General features: G+C 41.0%; 1 protein-coding gene across 5 annotated transcripts in view; it reads left to right on the top strand.

The window, feature by feature from the left end:
- The window catches only part of usp6nl (USP6 N-terminal like), an 88835-nt gene that overhangs the window by 17506 nt on the left and 51910 nt on the right, over nucleotides 1-19419 (top strand). Inside the window, exon 1 of one of the 5 annotated variants that reach the window (XM_017494067.3) lies at nucleotides 12065-14344. The exons of 2 other annotated variants lie outside the window; for them this stretch is intronic. In XM_017494067.3, the coding sequence (XP_017349556.1) occupies nucleotides 14275-14344 (70 nt within the window). In that variant the 5' untranslated portion in view covers nucleotides 12065-14274. Of the gene's footprint in view, nucleotides 1-12064; nucleotides 14345-18257; nucleotides 19415-19419 lie in introns of those variants that run through there. 2 more of the 5 variants (XM_017494066.3, XM_017494068.3) reach the window with 2 other exon arrangements.

The raw sequence follows: 19419 nt of genomic DNA on the forward strand, positions 1-19419 counted from the left end.
GTGTGTAGATGTAGATATAGATATGTACACAGTAACATAGTAACTAACATGATAGCTAATTAGCGACCATGGGAACAGAAAAAAATTCTTAACGAACATACAAGTATGAAGACTGGATAAGCTTGAAAAGCCTGTTCAAAGATCATAGCAGTACTTTAGCAAATAAAATTAGAGTAAGCACATTACATCTCCAACAGATCAGCTACAGACCAAAACAAGTTGCTACGCTCTGGTAACACACTCTACACAGCTAGGACACCCAGTTTTTTATTTGTTGTTGATTGATTGAGAGATCGATAACTCCTTCCCTGACGTCTCCTCAGCTACTGCGTAGAAATAGAGGTCCTTCACGCCAGTCAGGACAGAAGTGAGAAAGACGAGCTTACAGAACTCACTGTTGTATCTGGCTGTGTGGGTTCTTGTTCCAGGGTTTTGGTGCAGGAGAGGGGCAAGAGGGTAAATTTTACTTAGGCCTACTATGTAAAGCAGTTCAAACTTTTTGACAACCATGACTGATCATAATATTTGATGTTCAGGAATGTTCATGTGGTAAATGGCCCCAAGAAACATAAAAGTGTATTGGACTTCAATCCAAGAGTCATTTAAGGAAGGATCTACGGGTGCAATACCAAATTCCATGAAGTTGTATGGGATAATGCCTGGGATAGTAAAACCGAAGGATTACTGCTATCGGTGTTCTGGAATGTGGTTCGGAATGTTGATGGCAGAATAGTTCACATTAGGACTATGGTTGACAAAAAATCGGAATGGCTTTCATTTACATTTATTCACTTAGCAGACGCTTTTATCCAAAGCGACTTACAAATGAGAAAAATACAAGCACAGCGATATATAAATTAGAGAACAATACAAGTAGTGCTACTGTACAAGATCCATTAATTGAGTTCCAGAAGAAGCAAAGTGCACAGAGTAGAGGTGTAAGTGCAAATTTTTAAATTTATTTTTATTTATTTATTTTTACTATTATTATTTTTTATGAGTTGGTTAGGTATTCACGGAAGAGGTGGGTCTTTAGCTGTTTTTTTGAAGATGGTGAGAGATTCTGTGGTCCGGATCAAGGTTGGAAGTTCATTACACTACTGAGGAACAGTTAGTGTGAGGGTTCTGGAAAGGGACCTAGTGCCAAGCTTTCCACGCGCTCTTCTAACAATCCCTAAAAAAATGTCTTTGTCAGACTTTGAGGTAGTGAAGGGAGCAAAGAAGGAGGCTATAATGTCTCATACATTTAGATACAGCTGTAGAGAGAGAATCTTGTTCTCCAACACTCTCTACTTATCACTGGTTTGAACCCAAGACCAGGTTCTCTTCCTGGTCTCTTCCTGGTCCCTGGTGGATGCCATGGTTCGATAGCGCCTTGTTAGCGCCTTGTTAGCGCCTTGTTAGCGCCTTGTTAGCGCCTTGTTAGCGCCTTGTTAGCGCAAGTTAGCGCCTTGCATGGCAGCTCTGCTATCGTGTGTGTGTGAGTGTGTGAGTGTGTGAGTGTGTGAGTGTGTGTGTGTGAGTGTGTGTGTGTGTGTGTGTGTGAGTGTGTGTGTGTGAGTGTGAGTGTGTGAGTGTGAGTGTGTGAGTGTGAGTGTGTGAGTGTGAGTGTGTGTGTGTGAGTGTGTGTGTGTGAGTGTGTGTGTGTGAGTGTGTGTGTGTGAGTGTGTGTGTGTGAGTGTGTGTGTGTGTGAGTGTGTGTGTGTGTGAGTGTGTGTGTGTGAGTGTGTGTGTGAGTGTGTGTGTGAGTGTGTGTGTGAGTGTGTGTGTGAGTGTGTGTGTGAGTGTGTGTGTGAGTGTGTGTGAGTGTGTGTGAGTGTGTGTGAGTGTGTGTGAGTGTGAATGGGTGAATGAGAACCAGTGTAAAGAGCTCGGGATAAAAGCGCTATATAAGTGCACCATTTACCATTTAATTTTATCTGCTCTGCCACCACAGACTCGGCGCTGATGCCTTATTACAAACCTTTTGCGAAATGAAGGCTTTTGCAGTCAGCTTAGAGACAAATTAGTTGAGCTTATTGAGATTAGTCAAAATTCGGTTAATGGCCCCTGAATACTTTGGAGTGCAGTTAAGGGCTTCAGTAGGAATAATTACATTTTGTTTGCCTCACTGCTCAATGTAGTATGTTTGATAAAATATCTGACTTTGAAACCCTGCTTATTTCTCATTACCAACTAAAACAAATTTAATTAGTCAAGGTTATTCCCCCCCCCCAGATTGCACATCCACTAAAACTGGTGGCATTATCAAGAAAGAGTGTAACCAGTTGCTCAGGTCTGAAAAAGAGTTTATTATTCAAAGATAAAGACACAATTATTATTTCCATAGAAGCAGACCAAGCCACTAACTTGCTCTAAGGCTGTGTAGCAATGAAAAGCTTTCCAATATTGCTACATTTTATAGATCCATTTCATAACAGTGAAACATTTTGCTCTTCTTATTTATTTATTTATTTATTTATTTATTTATTTATTATACTACATACTGCCTACTCTTGATTATTCGAAACCCTTCATCGGCTACGCTTAACTGATTCAGAAACTTTAACCCATCTCACTTAAGTTCAGTCGGATTTGTATAGCCTTCCTGAATCAATCCAACTGCACCAAGTAAACCAAACACACTGTCCATTTTGGGTTACTGACGACGTTTTTCTGTAGAGCCCTGAGACGTAAACTGAGCCAAATGACGGAGATGACGTGCTGACGGAAACATGATGTGTTCTGGAGATGTGGACTAAAGAACAACAAAAAAAAGAAAAGAAAAGCTGGATTTAATGCACAAAATATTTTGATCTAGGTATTAATAGAATAAATTAGTAATCTATTGAGCGCTGAGTCTGTGTTCTTTGTGCTTGGGTGATTTTTTTTTTAATGCTTTCTACATGCACTTCTGGCAAATGAATGTAAGACACACCCCTTAGCCACTGTTTTTTTTTTTGTTTTGTTTTGTTTTGATTATATGCAGTGAGAAAACCAAAACCAACCAAATCGAAATAAAAGTATCAGTTTCACTCTGATTCAGACTTGACCCCAGAATCTGAGCAGTAATGAGCAAGCCGGAGGCGAGAGTGGCAAGGAAAAACTCCCTGAGAAGTCATGAGGATTTTTAACGACCACAGAGAGTCAGGACCTCGGTTTAACGTCTCATCCGAAACACGGTGCTGTTTTACAGTATAGTGCCCCCATCACTATACTGGGGCATTAAGCCCCAAATAGACCACAGAGTGAGCACCCCCTGCTGGCCTCACTAATACCACTTCCAGCAGCAACCTTAGTTTTCCCCAGTAGGTCTCCCATCCAGGTACTGACCAGGCTCAACCCCGCTTAGTGTCAGTGGGAAACCAGGCGAGAGCTGCAGGGAGATATGGCTCTGGCATGCCGTAAATGAATACAGGTCAGTCTTAAAGTCTTTTAACGAGATCACTCACTGAAGCAAGTTTTCATTAAGATATTACTATACCATTATTTGTCTCGTGCTAAAGAAAGGACTGAATATATTTCCCTAGCTACTGTCTGGCTACTCTCTCTCTGGTTGGATAAGACGTGTCTTTCGACATTGATTATTAGACTAGCGCACAAACCCTACACTGCTTTTTATTAACATATGCACCGTTTCTGACCATCTCTGCGGGCTTTCCCCCCATCATTTATTCTTATGATCATATCTAATCTTTTGATGTTTTGAAAGCGTTTGAGTGAAGTTCATCTGGAGTGGAGTTATCTGTTGGCAGTGACTGCATTTACATGCATATCTGATTCTGTTTAAGGTCTTTATTCGGGTTGCAGCCATATTCCCAATACAATGTTTATATGCGTACAGGCATGGGAGTAATGCTCTATACATGCCGATCTACAAATGCGCTTTTCCTTTCCCGCTGTTCTTTCCCAGGAGGTTCCAGATGTTGCCGTTGCTACCCACAATTCCTTGCATGCGCATATATCTCCTTTCAGTGGATTAATGTGTTTACATGCAGCACATTTCCAGTTAAAACAGGCGTGTTCTAGGGGTGGGAATCAGATTATTGTCTTAATCTGACTCGGGCAGTCGGATTGCTGTGTTTACACGACTCAGTACTATTCGAATATTGCCATTAATATTGGAATATTGTTAGTGCCGAGGTTATTTCTGTGTCTGTGAATTACTTCTGTATTAAGTAAATAAACAATCATTCACAAAATTTGAAATATGTATAATCTATGTCTCATCACTTTACTTGGCGCATAACCGTGTAATGTTTATGTAGGTTTAGAGTTTGCTGTAGACTGGCTGCATTTCTTACACAGAAAATTGTGCATTATTATTATTATTATTATTATTATTATTATTATTATTATTATTATTATAATATTTTTTTTTGTACACCTCAGTACACCTCTAAAGTCGATGTGGTTGAAAGTGGAATACATTATAATGTTTGTAACAGTTATGTCTCACTTCTGCTATGTAATTCATTGCAAATCCCTCAAACTTGCTGTTTTGTGTGTGTGTGTGTGTGTGTGTGTGTATGTGTTCACAAAGTGTGCGTTCACAAAGTGTGCAAGTTCCCACAATTACTTTGCTATCACCGTGGGAACATTTAGTCCCTATAGAGACCCTACTCCACACACACACACACACTCACATTTTTGCGTTGTATCCCCAGGACAGTAATGCAAGTGCCTTCGTAAATTACAGCATGCCCCTAGACTGTAAATGTCCTCCGGGTCGTTGAGGAACGCGATGCGTTTTATAGCCGTCCAGACGAGGAATGACTTCACTGCGGCCGAGGCGACTTATTGGTCAGAATAAACTGCGATTCCAAACCTCCTCACAGCCGTCCCTTTTGAGCAGTGTGTGCCGAGTGTTGCCTGGGTGATGCAGGTCTGCCTCCTCACACATGCCGGGAGCTAATTACTACAATAATGGTCACCCTCTTCGTTTCTGAATCGAAAAATAAAATGGATAGAAAAGAAAGAACAGAGACATTGAGACTGGGTTTCAGGGACGTTTGGAGGGAAAGTAGCAGGAGCAATTAAGATTGGCACGACTGTTTAGAGAGGAAAGAGCAGAGCAGGCAGGAATTAAGGCAGGATTTCTAGTTCACTGTCTGCTGCAGTGCATATGACGGACCACGAAATGGCAATGAAAAGTCAAGATAAAATGTATCCGACATCCCTCTACTGGCTGGCGGGTGTACGGATTTAGCCCCACCCAGCAGCGAGAAACATCCTTTCAACATAAGATGTTTGACAGGTATGCACTGACAGCTGACAGTCACACATCATGGACTTTTCATTACCCGGCAAGCTTCACCATTTGACAAGGTATGGCGTAGATTATCTGTAGTCTCTGCCTCAGCTGCTCCATCTCAGACACTTTTCTGCAAACAAGCTTCAGAATCTTAAAGGCTGCGATCTGATTGGCTGTCTGCTCTCACTATGTATGCACATACAGTGAGGGGAAAAAAGTATTTGATCCCCTGCTGATTTTGTACGTTTGCCCACTGACAAAGAAATGATCAGTCTATAATTTTAATGGTAGATTTCTTTGAACAGTGAGAGACAGAATAACAACAAAAAAAATCAGAAAAACACGTCAAAAATGTTATAAATTGATTTGCATTTTAATGAGGGAAATAAGTATTTGACCCCCTCTCGATCAGAAAGATTTCTGGCTCCCAGGTGTCTATTTTATACAGGTAATGAGCTGAGATTAGGAGCACACTCTTAAAGGGAGTGCTCCTAATCTCAGCTTGTTACCTGTATAAAAGACACCTGTCCACAGAAGCAATCAATCAATCAGATTCCAAACTCTTCACCATGGCCAAGACCAAAGAGCTCTCCATAAATGTCAGGACAAGATTGTAGACCTACACAAGTCTGGAATGGGCTACAAGACCATTGCCAAGCAGCTTGGTGAGAAGATGACAACAGTTGGTGCGATTATTCGCAAATGGAAGAAACACAAAAGAACTGTCAATCTCCCTCGGCCTGGGGCTCCATGCAAGATCTCACCTCGTGGAGTTGCAATGATCATGAGAACAGTGAGGAATCAGCCCAGAACCACACGGGAGGATCTTGTCAATGACCTCAAGACAGCTGGGACCATAGTCACCAAGAAAACAATTGGTAACACACTACGCCGTGAAGGACAGAAATCCTGCAGTGCCCGCAAGGTCCCCCTGCTCAAGAAAGCACATATACATGCCCGTCTGAAGTTTGCCAATGAACATCTGAATGATTCAGAGGACAACTGTGTGAAAGTGTTGTGGTCAGATGAGACCAAAATGGAGCTCTTTGGCATCAACTCCCAACTCGCCGTGTTTGGAGGAGGAGGAATGCTGCCTATGACCCCAAGAACACCATCCCCACCGTCAAACATGGAGGTGGAAACATTATGCTTTGGGGGTGTTTTTCTGCTAAGGGGTCAGGACAACTTCACCGCATCAAAGGGACGATGGACGGGACCATGTACCGTCAAATCTTGGGTGAGAACCTCCTTCCCTCAACCAGGGCATTGAAAATGGGTCGTGGATGGGTATTCCAGCATGACAATGACCCAAAACACACGGCCAAGGCAACAAAGGAGTGGCTCAAGAAGAAGCACATTAAGGTCCTGGAGTGGCCTAGCCAGTCTCCAGACCTTAATCCCATAGAAAATCTGTGGAGGGAGCTGAAGGTTCGAGTTGCCAAACGTCAGCCTTGAAACCTTAATGACTTGGAGAAGATCTGCAAAGAGGAGTGGGACAAAATCCCTCCTGAGATGTGTGCAAACCTGCTGGCCAACTACAAGAAACGTCTGACCTCTGTGATTGCCAACAAGGGTTTTGCCACCAAGTACTAAGTCATGTTTTGCAGAGGGGTCAAATACTTATTTCCCTCATTAAAATGCAAATCAATTTATAACATTTTTGACGTGCGTTTTTCTGGATTTTTTTTTTTGTTGTTATTCTGTCTCTCACTGTTCAAAGAAATCTACCATTAAAATTATAGACTGATCATTTCTTTGTCAGTGGGCAAACGTACAAAATCAGCAGGGGATCAAGTACTTTTTTCCCCTCACTGTATGCATACACCAGCTTCTGCAAGGAAACAAGCATTTGGACACCATAACATGAGCGTTTCTGAGCAAGACATAACCACTGGATTGAAAAAAAAAGTTTCTGGCATTCCATCTTTAAAAGATTATTAAAGATGTGAGGTCTTAGTTGAAGTAAATGGCTCTTGGCCATTTATCTATGAAAGGTATCAGACTGTTTGTACAAGTTGTACATGTTTACATTGTAAGGGTAAACATTTACCTTGAAATATGGACTGTAGTGTTAAGATACTACTGTACAGTCCTCTAGCTGCAATTTCAATTTAAATCTTTCTTCTACTCTTGAATTCTTCTCTATCTATCCATCTATCTGTTTGTCTAACTACTGTATTTGTTTTTATCTTTCTCTCTCTTCCTCCCCTCTTTGATTAACAGCAAAGAACAAGAATTCATTATGTGCTTCTCAAATGTCAATTCTAATTCAGTAGTAATTTCAGACTCCAACCCCCCCCTTCTCTCTCTCTCTCTCTCTCTCTCTCTCTCTCTCTCTCTCTCTCTCTCTCTCTCTCTCTCTCACACACACTCACTCACTCGAGCTCATAACTCTGAGGCCCACTCCATCATGCATTATTAAAGACGAGTGATCAGCCTCACTTTATTAACAGCTCTCACTGCAGAGTTAAGGTGCTGTGTGGCTGCAGGTTTTCATCCCACATCTCTGTGTCTTTCCACCATTGCACATTATTGCCTTATGGCAACAGTTTACCAACTAACCCCGCCCCCAAACCGCAAATGTTTTCTTCACATTTTTAAACATATTTTTTTTATTACTTGAACTAATTAATCCAATGCAAAATCATAATAAATAAAAAAAACCCAAACATTTTTGATGTAGATGTAATTCATGCAGTAGAAGGTCAGATAGGTCTGAATCTGCCTGATCTAATGTCTGATTTCTCCTCTGCGCAGTGAACAGATTATTCAGTGTGTACCAAAATAGAGAAAGTAATCCGAATCTGTGTACACTTTTTTTTTCCCTTCTGATAAGTATGGTATTAAGTGGTATATTGTGTCAAGTATATATTTTATTGTTGCCGCTGTTGTTGTTTTTTTTTTTTTAAAGAAGAGAATCAGAGCACACATTCTAAACACCAAATTTGTCAAGCAAGGTAAACTAACTAATAAGAAAGGCACTGATTACTCTCAACATACTCAACGGATTAAATTAACGAATAGGGTGGCAAGGCTAGACCGTGGGTGTTTACCTATGGCCTATGTTTCTTGGTAAAATGGCAAGCTGTAATATTTGTCTTATTTACTTTTAGAAAAATGAGTGACTGTTTATAGCTGTTGCGATGTGTTAACAGGTGATAACAGGATGAACTTTGTGGATGTTCCACAGCATTAAAGATAGCTATAACTTTTTTTTTTATTTAATTTTTTTTTTGTTTTTTTTTTAAAGTACATGCTGTCATTCCTTAATAAATATATGCAAAAATTGTTAGCGTTGTGATATTGCTGTGTTTTGAGAAGATTAAAGCACTTCTGGAGCTCATCCCTACCTAAGATACTGGGAGGAAATATTCTATTGAAGCAAATCTGGTAGCTGTAAAAAAGAGGTAGGGAAGAGGAACACTTGGTCATCAGTGTCGCATGTCTCATGAGACAGACACATTGATCTTGTCCTTTGTGTGTTTGTCCTGTGTCAACACCAAGAATTTAACCTGTTGATTTGTGCACTTGTTAAGATGAGCCAGTAATCTTCATCTTCATCTTTATCTTCAACTTCATCTTCATTTTCTTCCACTCTAGTTGTCACTTTCTTTACTTCAACACTAAATAAATGTTTAATAAGCTGACTTTGGGTTTAGTGGCAGGTAAGGTAAAGGATTAGCTTAATGCGAGAACCAGAAAGTAGTGAGTGGAAAATCTCCCAATTATTTGCTCTTATCTGTTGTACTCTGGTTCAAAGCAGTGCATAGTGTTTGCATGGTTTTCAAATGCCTGTCTCGGAGCCATGCTTTGGTGTGTAAGATTTACTCCACAGATAAAGTGTTGTTTTTACTATATGACCCATAGCTTACTAATGAATGCTGATAGAATGATTTAAATAACAAACTAAATGATTTAATGGATTAATATCTTTTAAGTTTATATTGCTATTATGGTCATTGTTATATTGCCCCTACCTACTGTTTTTTTTTTTTCTTCTCCTTTCTGTCTTTTTATTAAGGTTCCTTATACCACAGCACTGTTGAATTCTCAAGTCTGATTGTTCATATATATATATATATATATATATATATATATATATATATATATATATATATATATATATATATATATTAGTGTGTGTGTATGTATGTATGTATATATGTTGGAGTGTGTGCTAGAACTAAAGCATTATCATTTCTATAGTAAATACACTGGTGCTTGGTGGATAATCCACATGAACCAATTAGAAGTGTATATAACTGTTGATATGGTGATGTTTTCTGTGAGATGTCTATTTTGCATTTTTACACTTGTTGTGATGATCAGACTTTGATAGATCCGTGTTCTTTAAATAAAACAGGGCGCTCACTCACACCTGATTTGTCATCCCATTGATTGAAAACACCTGACTATAATTTCACCTTCAAAATAACTGTTAATACTAGAGGTTCACATACTTTTGCTACTCACAGATATGTAATATTGGATCATTTTCCTTAATAAATAAATGACCAAGTATAATATTTTGTCTCATTTGTTTAATTGGGTACTCTTTGTCTACTTTTAGGGCTTGTGTGAAAATCTGTTGATATTTTAGGACATATTGATGCCGAGATCTTTGAAACGGTGCGTTATTTACAGTGCATTATCCCGTTGAAAGGTCCACTTTCATTTCACCTTCAACTTTCAGACAGATGGCCTCACGCTATCTTCAAGCACTCTTTGATATGATGCAGATTTCAAACTTGAGTCAGTGAATGCAAGCTGTCCATTCCCTGAGGCAGTGAAGCAACCCCAAACCATAACATTTCCACCACCGTGCATCACAGTTCAAGCTGTCTTTGGTAAGTGCCAATATGTGGCCAAACAACTCTATCTTTGATTCATCTGTCCAGAACACATTATTCCAAAAGGCCTGGACTTTGCCTATATGTTCAATGGCAAACTGTAGTCTTGCTCCAATGTTCTTTTTAGACAGCAAAGGCTTTTTCCTGGCATGCCTCCCATGCAGGTCAAATTTGTGCAATCATTATAATAATTATAATCATTATAAAACCATGCACTTTGATACCAACAGTTACAAGAATTACTAGCGGATCCTGTGAAGAAATTTTGTGGTTCTTGGAGACTTCTCTTTGCATCAGATGTTCTGCTCTTGAGCTGAATTTGCTGGGATGGCCAGTTCTGGACAAATTGGAAGTTGTTTGAAATCTGCGCCATTTGTAGATGATTTTCCTTACAGTGGAACGATGTATTTCAAATAATTTGGAGATCTTTTTAAATCTCTTGCCAGATTCATGGGCATTAAATAATTTGATGGATTTGAAGGTGTGATCAAAGTAAGGGTGTACTTATTTTCACACGCACATATACATGGTAGTGCTAGAATAAAACACTGTTATATGGAATCGATTAACATTGTGTCACATCACAGCCTTTTTCCTATAACAGCCCCCAAAGTGTTTTGTTTCTTAATTAATTTAGACAAATTTACAGGAGTCTGATGTGTGTTGCTAGTAGATACAGTGGCTTGCATAAGTATTCACTCCCCTTAAACTTTTCCACATTTTTACAGTGTTAAACCTGCAGTGGGATTCAGATTCACTGGCTTTTTACACAAAATAGCCCATAATATCGAAGTGCAGGAAAATCAATATAAGCCTCTTAGTTGCTTCTCTGACTAATGTTCTCCTGCAGCGCTGCAGTTGTTCTGTATTCCTTTTACTTTTTAATAACGGGTTTAACAGAGCCACAAAACATGTTCAAAGTTTGGGATATTTTTATAACTAAACCCTGACTGCTGCTTCATGAACTTGTTCGGTTAACTCGTTGGTCTTCGTGACGCTTCAGGAACAGGTGTATTTTATTGAGATCATGTGACACTTTCATTACACACAGATGTTTCCTATTCGACTAATTCCATTGCTGCGTCCCAATTCGCTTACATGTATTATTTATTCGCTCTTTTCGCGAAGGAAAAAGTTCATGCTTTTGAGTTTGTAGCAAAAGAGTATGCAAGTTTTGGGACATGCTAACACATTATGCAACGGCAGAGAACGTTGTTGCCTAGTTACGCACACCGGCACCGTAAACAAACCTCATTGCTTTTCAGCATTTCTTCATGAATTATTTCTTGTATAATTTATACTATATAATATACCCTTGAGGTATTTTCCCACATTTCCATGGAAACCTTGGTTAGTGCTTAACATTTAAGTTCTTACATTTAAATACTGAAGACGCATCACTGACGGTCTGCTGGTCCGCCCTGTATGCCATACCATACTACCAGTGTGGTAGTATGTAAATGAGTATCTCAAAGGCGCCAGGATGGTCTACTATTTCCAGTGGATTTTCAGTGGACTTTTTCAGCCAACGTTGCCCACAACGTTAATTCGCCGAATTCAACCTGCAAACAGTCACCTCCGTCATGTCACGCAAGGAGTTGTGGGCAATGTTAGCTGGAAAGGTCCACTGAAAATCCACTGGAAATAGTAGACCATAGAGATCTGACTATCCGGGTGCCTTTGGGATACTCATTTACACACTACCATACTACCAATTGGGACACACTAATTCTCATCTCGGATACTATTTAGGACGGATAGTAAGCGAATCGGGACGCAGCACATGATCTCTCTTGATTGCATCAAGACTAATTTAGAGGTTTTACAGCAAAGGGAGTTAAGTCCGTTTTAGTTCCAACACTACAATATGGAAAAATGTTCAAGGGGGTGAATACTTATGCAAACCACAGTACATGTAGGCGATCCTGAAAGATGAAGGAGTGTGGTGAATTGTAAACTACGATAGAAGGTTAGGCAGATATTGCGATCAGTAGATGATCAGTAGTTATGATTTCTATAGGGGATAAAACCCCACAAATGAAATCAATAACATAAGCAGTGGTTGGAGACTCGCGCAGCTCCCCGGGGTTTAGTTCGTGGTTTCTCTGCACTGGTGTTGCAGTTATTGCGAGCGAGGAGAAGTCCAGTGCGGCCGTGGCAGTGTGTTTTTATTAATCCAGTGTGTAGAGGTGATGTGTGTGTAGTAAAGAGGCTTAGTGACGAAAGCAGCTGTGTAATAATGCAGGTTTAGTGTTTTCACTGCAGTGGTGCGGGATGTTGTTTTCTACTGAGTCACTGTGAAAGGATGAGAATGAAGGCCATTAGAATGAGATTGATTATAGCATATGGAGTCATGTGTCTCCTACACACACACACACACACAGACGTGAACACACTGTCCTTGAAGATAATTGGTGAGACTGAAAGTTAGAGAGGTGGAAGGTGTGTGTATGTATGTGTGTGTGTGTGTGTGTGTGAGAGAGAGAGAGAGAGATGCCGAAGTAGGTCTGATTGCCATCAAACTAATCATGAATTTCTATCTCTAATACTCATTTTTGACAGAGGTGAGAAAGAGAGAGGGATAAGGAGAGAGAGAGAGGGATGAATCTTTCTCTCTGTTTTTCTATCTCACTCATTCACTCACTTCACCATGCCACTTGCCTTTACATTAAGAAAGAAAGACATGGACGAGGAAAGAGAGAAAGTGAAAAGGGTAAGAAGGCAGGGCAGAGAGAGAGAGTGAGAGAGAGAGAGAGACAGACAGACAGACAGAAAAACATAAATGGAGAAGCAAAAGAATGACAAGAGAAGAAGGGATGAAGAGAGGTTAAGAGAGAGAGAGGGCGGGTGAGGAGTGAGAGAGTGGCGAGGAGCTGTAGAGAGGGATGATCAGAGAGAAAGCGGGATGAAGAAGGGAGAAAAAGAAAGAGGGGCTGAGAAGAGAAGGATGAGAAGAGAGCTAGAGAGGAATAAGAATCTCTGTGGGTCACTTTGCTTTCTCTCTTCCATCATCCCTCTGTCTATCATCCCTTTCATCTCTCTCTCTATCTCCTCCCCTCTCAGTTCAATTCAACGTGCGCTTTATTGGCATGACAATATTCTCTCTCTCGCTCTCTCTCTGTCCTCATCCCTTCTGCTCTCCCCTCATCACATCCTTCTCTCTTTCTCCTCATGCCTTTCTCTCTCTCTCTGCCTTCTTATCCTTTTCGCTTTCTCTCTTTCCTCATCCCTGTCTTTCTTCCTTTAAAGGCAAATGGCATGGTAAACGAGTGAGAGAAAGGGAGGGATACACAGAGGATGGGAAAAGAGAGGAGAGGGAAAGAAAAGAGAGCAGAGGGAAACTTGAAGCTTTGCTCAATTCTGAATGAAGGAGAGAGGAGGAGACAGCAATTGTTTGAGATCTGATAGAGAGGTATGAGGAGAGGAAAAAGACAGATGTGGAGAGAGAAAACGTGTGAATGAGATGAGAGAGAGAGAGAGAGAGAGAGAGAGAGAGAGAGAGAGAGAGCACGATGAGGAGAAGAGATGGTGTGAGTGTATGTGAGTGAGATGAGAGAGTGAGTGAGGGAGAGAGAGAAAGAAAAGGAGCTGGTCTCTGGCTCGGAGCAGCAGTGTGTCGGGAGACATCAGAGTGCGGAGGACGGAGCGGTGTAAGGATGAAAAGATGGAGAGAACGGAGGGATAGAAGAATGAGAGAGCGTTAATGGGGTACGAGGCTGCAGTACGCGCTCAGTACGCAGGAGCTTTTCATCAAGCCTCGACTTGTTGCATCATTAGAGCTGCACAGATTAACTGCTGCTAATTGCCACTAATTACCGATCGCTCACCAGGCTGCAGGACTCGAGCGTGACCCGGAGGCATTCTTTCTTTCTGATTGGATATTTAAGTGTGACAGAATTCAGGTGGGCGTGAACTTACTGAAGAGCTGAATTTCTCTCCACAAGGATTTAATATTGGATGAAGAAAATATGTAGATAAACTACAGACGCTAAGGCTTGGACTGTACAGACGTGTGTGGTGTGGGTGTGTGTGTGTGTGTGTGTGTGTGTGTGAGATGTCTTGGTCTTTGTATGATAGCAATGAGGCTCTCGGAGATCTATGTACGACTTTTCTTCTGCCCATCCCAATGTTTCCTGCCTCTGCTGCTAACTCCGCCACATATTCAGCCCTTGACTCTGCCTTCAGTTGACCATGCAGGTCATTCAGATTGTCAAAGAGCTGGTGTCTCCGTCTCGACGCCGTGCCGGCTCCAGGTTCGCAGGTGCGTGTTTTTGCGTGTGTAAAACACCCCTTGTATGTAAGAACACCTGTGTGTGTGTGTGAGTGTGTGTGAAAGAGAGAGAGAGTGAGAGAGAGCCCGACACTGGTGTTTTCCCTTGAAAGACACTTCATTTGTTACTGACTTTTGACAAGCTGCGAAGTTGTTTCACACGTGTTAACACATAAAAGCTGTCAACACTTCAGACTTCATACCACCATGTGGGACTCGGAGAGAGAGAGAGGGAGGGGGGGAGAGAGAGAGAGGGAATGAGAGTGAGAGAGAATGAGAGTGAGCGAGAGAAAGAGAGGGAATGAGAGAGAGGGAATGAGAGAGATGGAAAGGGAATGAGAGTGAGAGACTGGGTATGAGAGAGAGTGAGAGAGTGGGAGAGAGAGAGAGGGAGAGGAAATGAGGGAGAGAATGAGCGAGGGAGAGCGTGGGAATGAGAGAGAGAGGGTTAATTATTACAAAAATAATTAACCCCGAAAAGCAGAAAAAATGCCCTTCAGTTAGCATTGTAGCGCTCACGCTGCCAGCTTCGCCTCGAGCTCCAGCGCTTTGCGCGAGGGGAAATCATGACACTAACGTGTTGCTAAACGGGACTACAGAGGGTGTCGGGGACATTAAACGTCATCACACCGAACAGGAAAAGTCTTTGCAGATAAACTGGTTCAGGTTTGCTGTGCACAATTCCCAAAAGAAAAACGTGGATGAATATTCATCCACAGAGTAAATCCGTATTATGGAAAATGTTTTAAGTCAAGTTTGGGAAAGTTGTGGGAAGCTCGGTGACGGTGATGTTGAAGTCGAGTGGTGTAGTTCGTTTATAGCGTACGGTTAGCTGTTTATTTCTGCCGATTGTACTTAGGCTTCACGCTTCATAAAAGTTGTGTTCATTTGTGAAAATGATCTTGATGCACAAAACGTGTTAGTATTGTAAACTTTTGTTGATCACAAAGTTTACTTTTTGCAATAACCCAAAAGACTATGTGAGAATCCTATTGGGTTTTTGTCGAGGGAAACTTCCGGGTTCCGGTACAAAATGACGTCACCCCTGCACCACCCTATTGAGTGTTTCGTCTGCGTCTCTCCTCCTGTAAACTCTGTTATTGCCTTTTCTGCATACGCCTGAATTGTTTTCATTTGGTTGATGGCGTTTTTATTTTTACTTATCCTGTATTTTGGGTACAATTTTATTTATATTTTGCATGTATGAGATGATTCATTTTAAGGACCAGTCTAATTTGATGCAAGGATTTGTACATTAGCAGGAATGTAGCACGACATGGAGGTGAAAGCAGCGGTCTGTTTATTTAAATGTGAAAGTGCAGTAAAAATATGTTGTCCTTAAAATCAATGAATAATCGTGATAAATAATCGTGATCTCAATATTGATCATGATTATCAGTTTTGGCCATAATCGTGCAGCCCTAAGGTAATTGTAACGATATATTTCATACAGCTCAGATCAGAATTTGTTTTCGTTTATTTGGACAGGTAGGCCTGAAATTCTCATGACTTGTGTAATAGAGATTTATTTCCATAAGTTTAGGATCGTAAGGGATAAATTCACGAATGTAAAAACGTATACTCGGAAGTGATGTGTTCTGTGTAAATTGATTTGTGCCGATAGCTGTGTTGCATTGTTATACGAATTTTGGGATATCGCATAAATATTTAAACAATGCTGGATGGAAACATCGGCTGTGAATAAAATCTCTAAAATGTACATAAATGACTTATGTGCTCAGTTGAAGCTGATTTATTTTTAAAATTTAATAAGAAGACATGCGCATAAACTAGGATGGAATAATATTTACCGAATAAATTCCTCGATGCGCATCCAAAAAAAAAAAAAAAAAAAAAAAAAGTCATGTGACGTTTCCTCAACAAATCACGTGACTGGATAAGTGGCTCATAAACGTCAAAATGGCGGAGAGCGAGACGCACCGGTTTCCCCGGAACTGACCGTTTTGTTCTGTTGAACACGTGGATGGGAACGGTGCGATGTTTGTTTGTAAGTTGAAGTTGCAGCTTGGATGGAAACACGGCGTCTACGTGTTGTTAAAAGTGCTACGCAAGCGAAATCGAATCGAATTATTGTCCATATTTTTACACAGAAACGTCTCATTACCACGGAAACGAACATTTAACCAAAAATGTTAGAGGATTGCGTATTAAAAAACCAAACAAACAGTCAAACAGATTTGAACACTTGATGTGTATCTTTACACTGCTGAAGGACTGTTCGTTTATGATTGATCCATTCGATGATATTCACCACTTCTTTCATTACACAAACATAAACGCTTGTTTCAGAGCAATTATTTGGTTAATCTCTATCGATAGGTCTGTGCTGTTAGTTCTGCTCCATGAAAAACCTCCTGCAGTTCTACATCAATACAGTCTGAAACACACACACACACACACACACACACACACACACACACACACACACATACACACAGAGCAAGCTTAAGTGGTTGGGTACAGGGCTTTCTTTGTGAGATCCTGTGACATTTTGCTGGTTTGAGATGAAGTGATGTTGCTTTAGTAAACCATTTCACCTATCTGTCTTACTATCTGTCCTCCACTCTCTCTCACTCTCTCTCTCACTCTCTCTCTTACTCTCATTCTCACTCGCACTCTTTCATTCTCTCATTCTCACTCTCTCTCACTCTCATTCTCACTCTCATTCTCTCTCACTCACTCTCATTCTCACTCACTCTCTCATTCTCACTCTCTCACTCACTCTCATTCTCACTCACTCTCTCATTCTCACTCTCTCACTCACTCTCATTCTCACTCACTCTCTCATTCTCACTCTGTCTCTCGCACTCTCACTCACTCTGTCTCTCTCTCACTCTCTCTCTTACTCCCTCTCTCTCTCCCCATGTCAGTCTTTTATGTATTTTTATTTCAGCTGTGAAGTTTGGCTAAGTTGGAGACCTACAGCACTCTGTTACACATGTAGGCCTCTGGTCAGGGAAATGCGCAACAAAATTCTACAGATGCTGTCATAAAACATTGTGTGTGACAGCGGCATGGAGCAACCACTGTGTGTGTCCACACACGCACACACACACCACTGTAAAGAGTACAGAGATCAACATGTCACTGCACCTGGAGGGAGGGTGGGAAGGTAGAAAGAAAGATGGAAGGAAGGAATAAAAGATAGAATGAAGGTCGGAAAGAAAAATGGAAAGGTAGAAAGCTACAGAGAAGGAAATAAAGAAAGAAAGATTGAAGAGAGAGAATGTTATGGAAAATGGAAGGAGGAAAAAGATTCAAAGATAGAAAGAAAGATATTAAAAGAAAGAAAGAATGTATGATTGGAGAGAAAGAAAGACCAATGGTTTGTGGAGGTAATGTGAGCATATTTGAGACTAAATCAGTCATCAGCTATCTCGTCCTCTCTCATTCAGCACGTCTCACCAGTCTGAGGGAGTTTTGGGCTTTGTTCCAATACTGTGTATGAAGTGCCCTAGTCATGTTCCCCTCACTATTAGTCATTGGGGGAATTCCCTTTGCCATCGTAACAGCTGCTCTAGCACATGACCTGCTCAGGGAAGTTTGGAGGCCTGAGGGATCTCATCAGCAAGTGTAGAACTTACCCAGAACGCACTGCTGTGACATGGTTTGCTATTCAAACTAGCAAAAAAAGGCAGACATTATAACCACCAGCAGCAACAAACTGTCTCGTATTACTGAGCTACAGAAAGGTAGTTATCCAGTTCTCAGTTCTCTGTTCTCACCTGCGATATAGCTGTGATAAACTGCTGTGTAACAAGCTGTGATTGAATTGAATTGAATAAACATTCATTCCCTCACCACTCTCTCTCTCTCCCCTCTCTCTCCCCTCTCTCCCCTCTCTCTCCCCTCTCTCTCCCCTCTCTCTCTCCTCTCTCTCCCCCCTCTCTCAGCTTCAAAATGGCTTACTTTTCTCCCATAGACAGCTTTCTACTCTTCATGTTGGTTGATCCTTTTTTGAACAACAAAAGCAATCTTCACAGGAGAAACCGAAGGCTTAAACCAAGAGTAGACGTTCAGAGCTGTTTATTGTTTAGTCAGTGTAACAGGACACACCTGGGGAACAAGAAACACCTGTCAGTCACATGTCCCAGTATTTCTGATCACTTGAAAACATGGGTGAGTGCAAACTAAAGGTGACCCGTTCTAATTCACTGAACACATCTAGATGTAAATATGAGGAAACGTAAGCTGAAATTCTGATCTGTCGTGTCATATTCATCTTTAGACCCGAAACCCATGTGTCTTTAGTGTGTATCCGTTCCAGTATACCCAGTTATGATTTGTTCTTGATTTATGCTCAACTCACTATGACTGTAGAATAGCAGAAGACTCGTGTTAGCATTACCATCTGTGAAGCCTGTTGTCAAATCACATACTTTTAGTTTCTAGTTGAATCTGAAGTTATGTCTGGAAGGGAAACAGGGTTATGCTGGAAAAGCACTGTCTGAGAAACTTAAAAAAACAAACAACAAAAAAACATATTTAGATATGTTTATGCCAAATTAATCACTCAGAGGCTGTCTGAGTGGGCTGCAGGTGTGTGTGTGTGTGTGTGTGTGCGCGCTGTCAGAATTAGGTGTGTGATGGCAGCAGTTGTTTATTGTAGAAGTTGGTATGCAGTTTGTTTGTATTTGTGCACTATTAAGCTGGTATTTGTGTGTGTGTGTGAGAGATACTGGATGGTATGTAGTGTGTGGGTCTGTACACTGACGTGTGTCTGAAGTCAATAAACAGTCGCATTGTTGGAGCGTCTCGCTGTTAGACTTCTTTTCTTCACGCTGTCTCACTGTCTTCTCCAGCTTCTTTCGCTTCTTCTAGACTTTTCTGTTGTTTTATGGAATGATGGAAATTGGGGCTCTTTTCGGTGAAAAGCATACTATTGTAGAAGAGGAAAGATGACATTGATATGGACTGTATAAATAGTAAGACAAGTCGGTTCCTGTGAGTGTGTGTGTGTGTGAGAGAGAGAGAGAGACAGACCCGTACAGATGGAAAGACAGAGCTTTACTGAGGACATACAAGAAGAATGGGAGCAAGGTAAG

This window comes from Ictalurus punctatus, chromosome 19 (assembly GCF_001660625.3).
Source record: "Ictalurus punctatus breed USDA103 chromosome 19, Coco_2.0, whole genome shotgun sequence".
NCBI classification, from domain to species: Eukaryota; Metazoa; Chordata; class Actinopteri; order Siluriformes; family Ictaluridae; genus Ictalurus; species Ictalurus punctatus.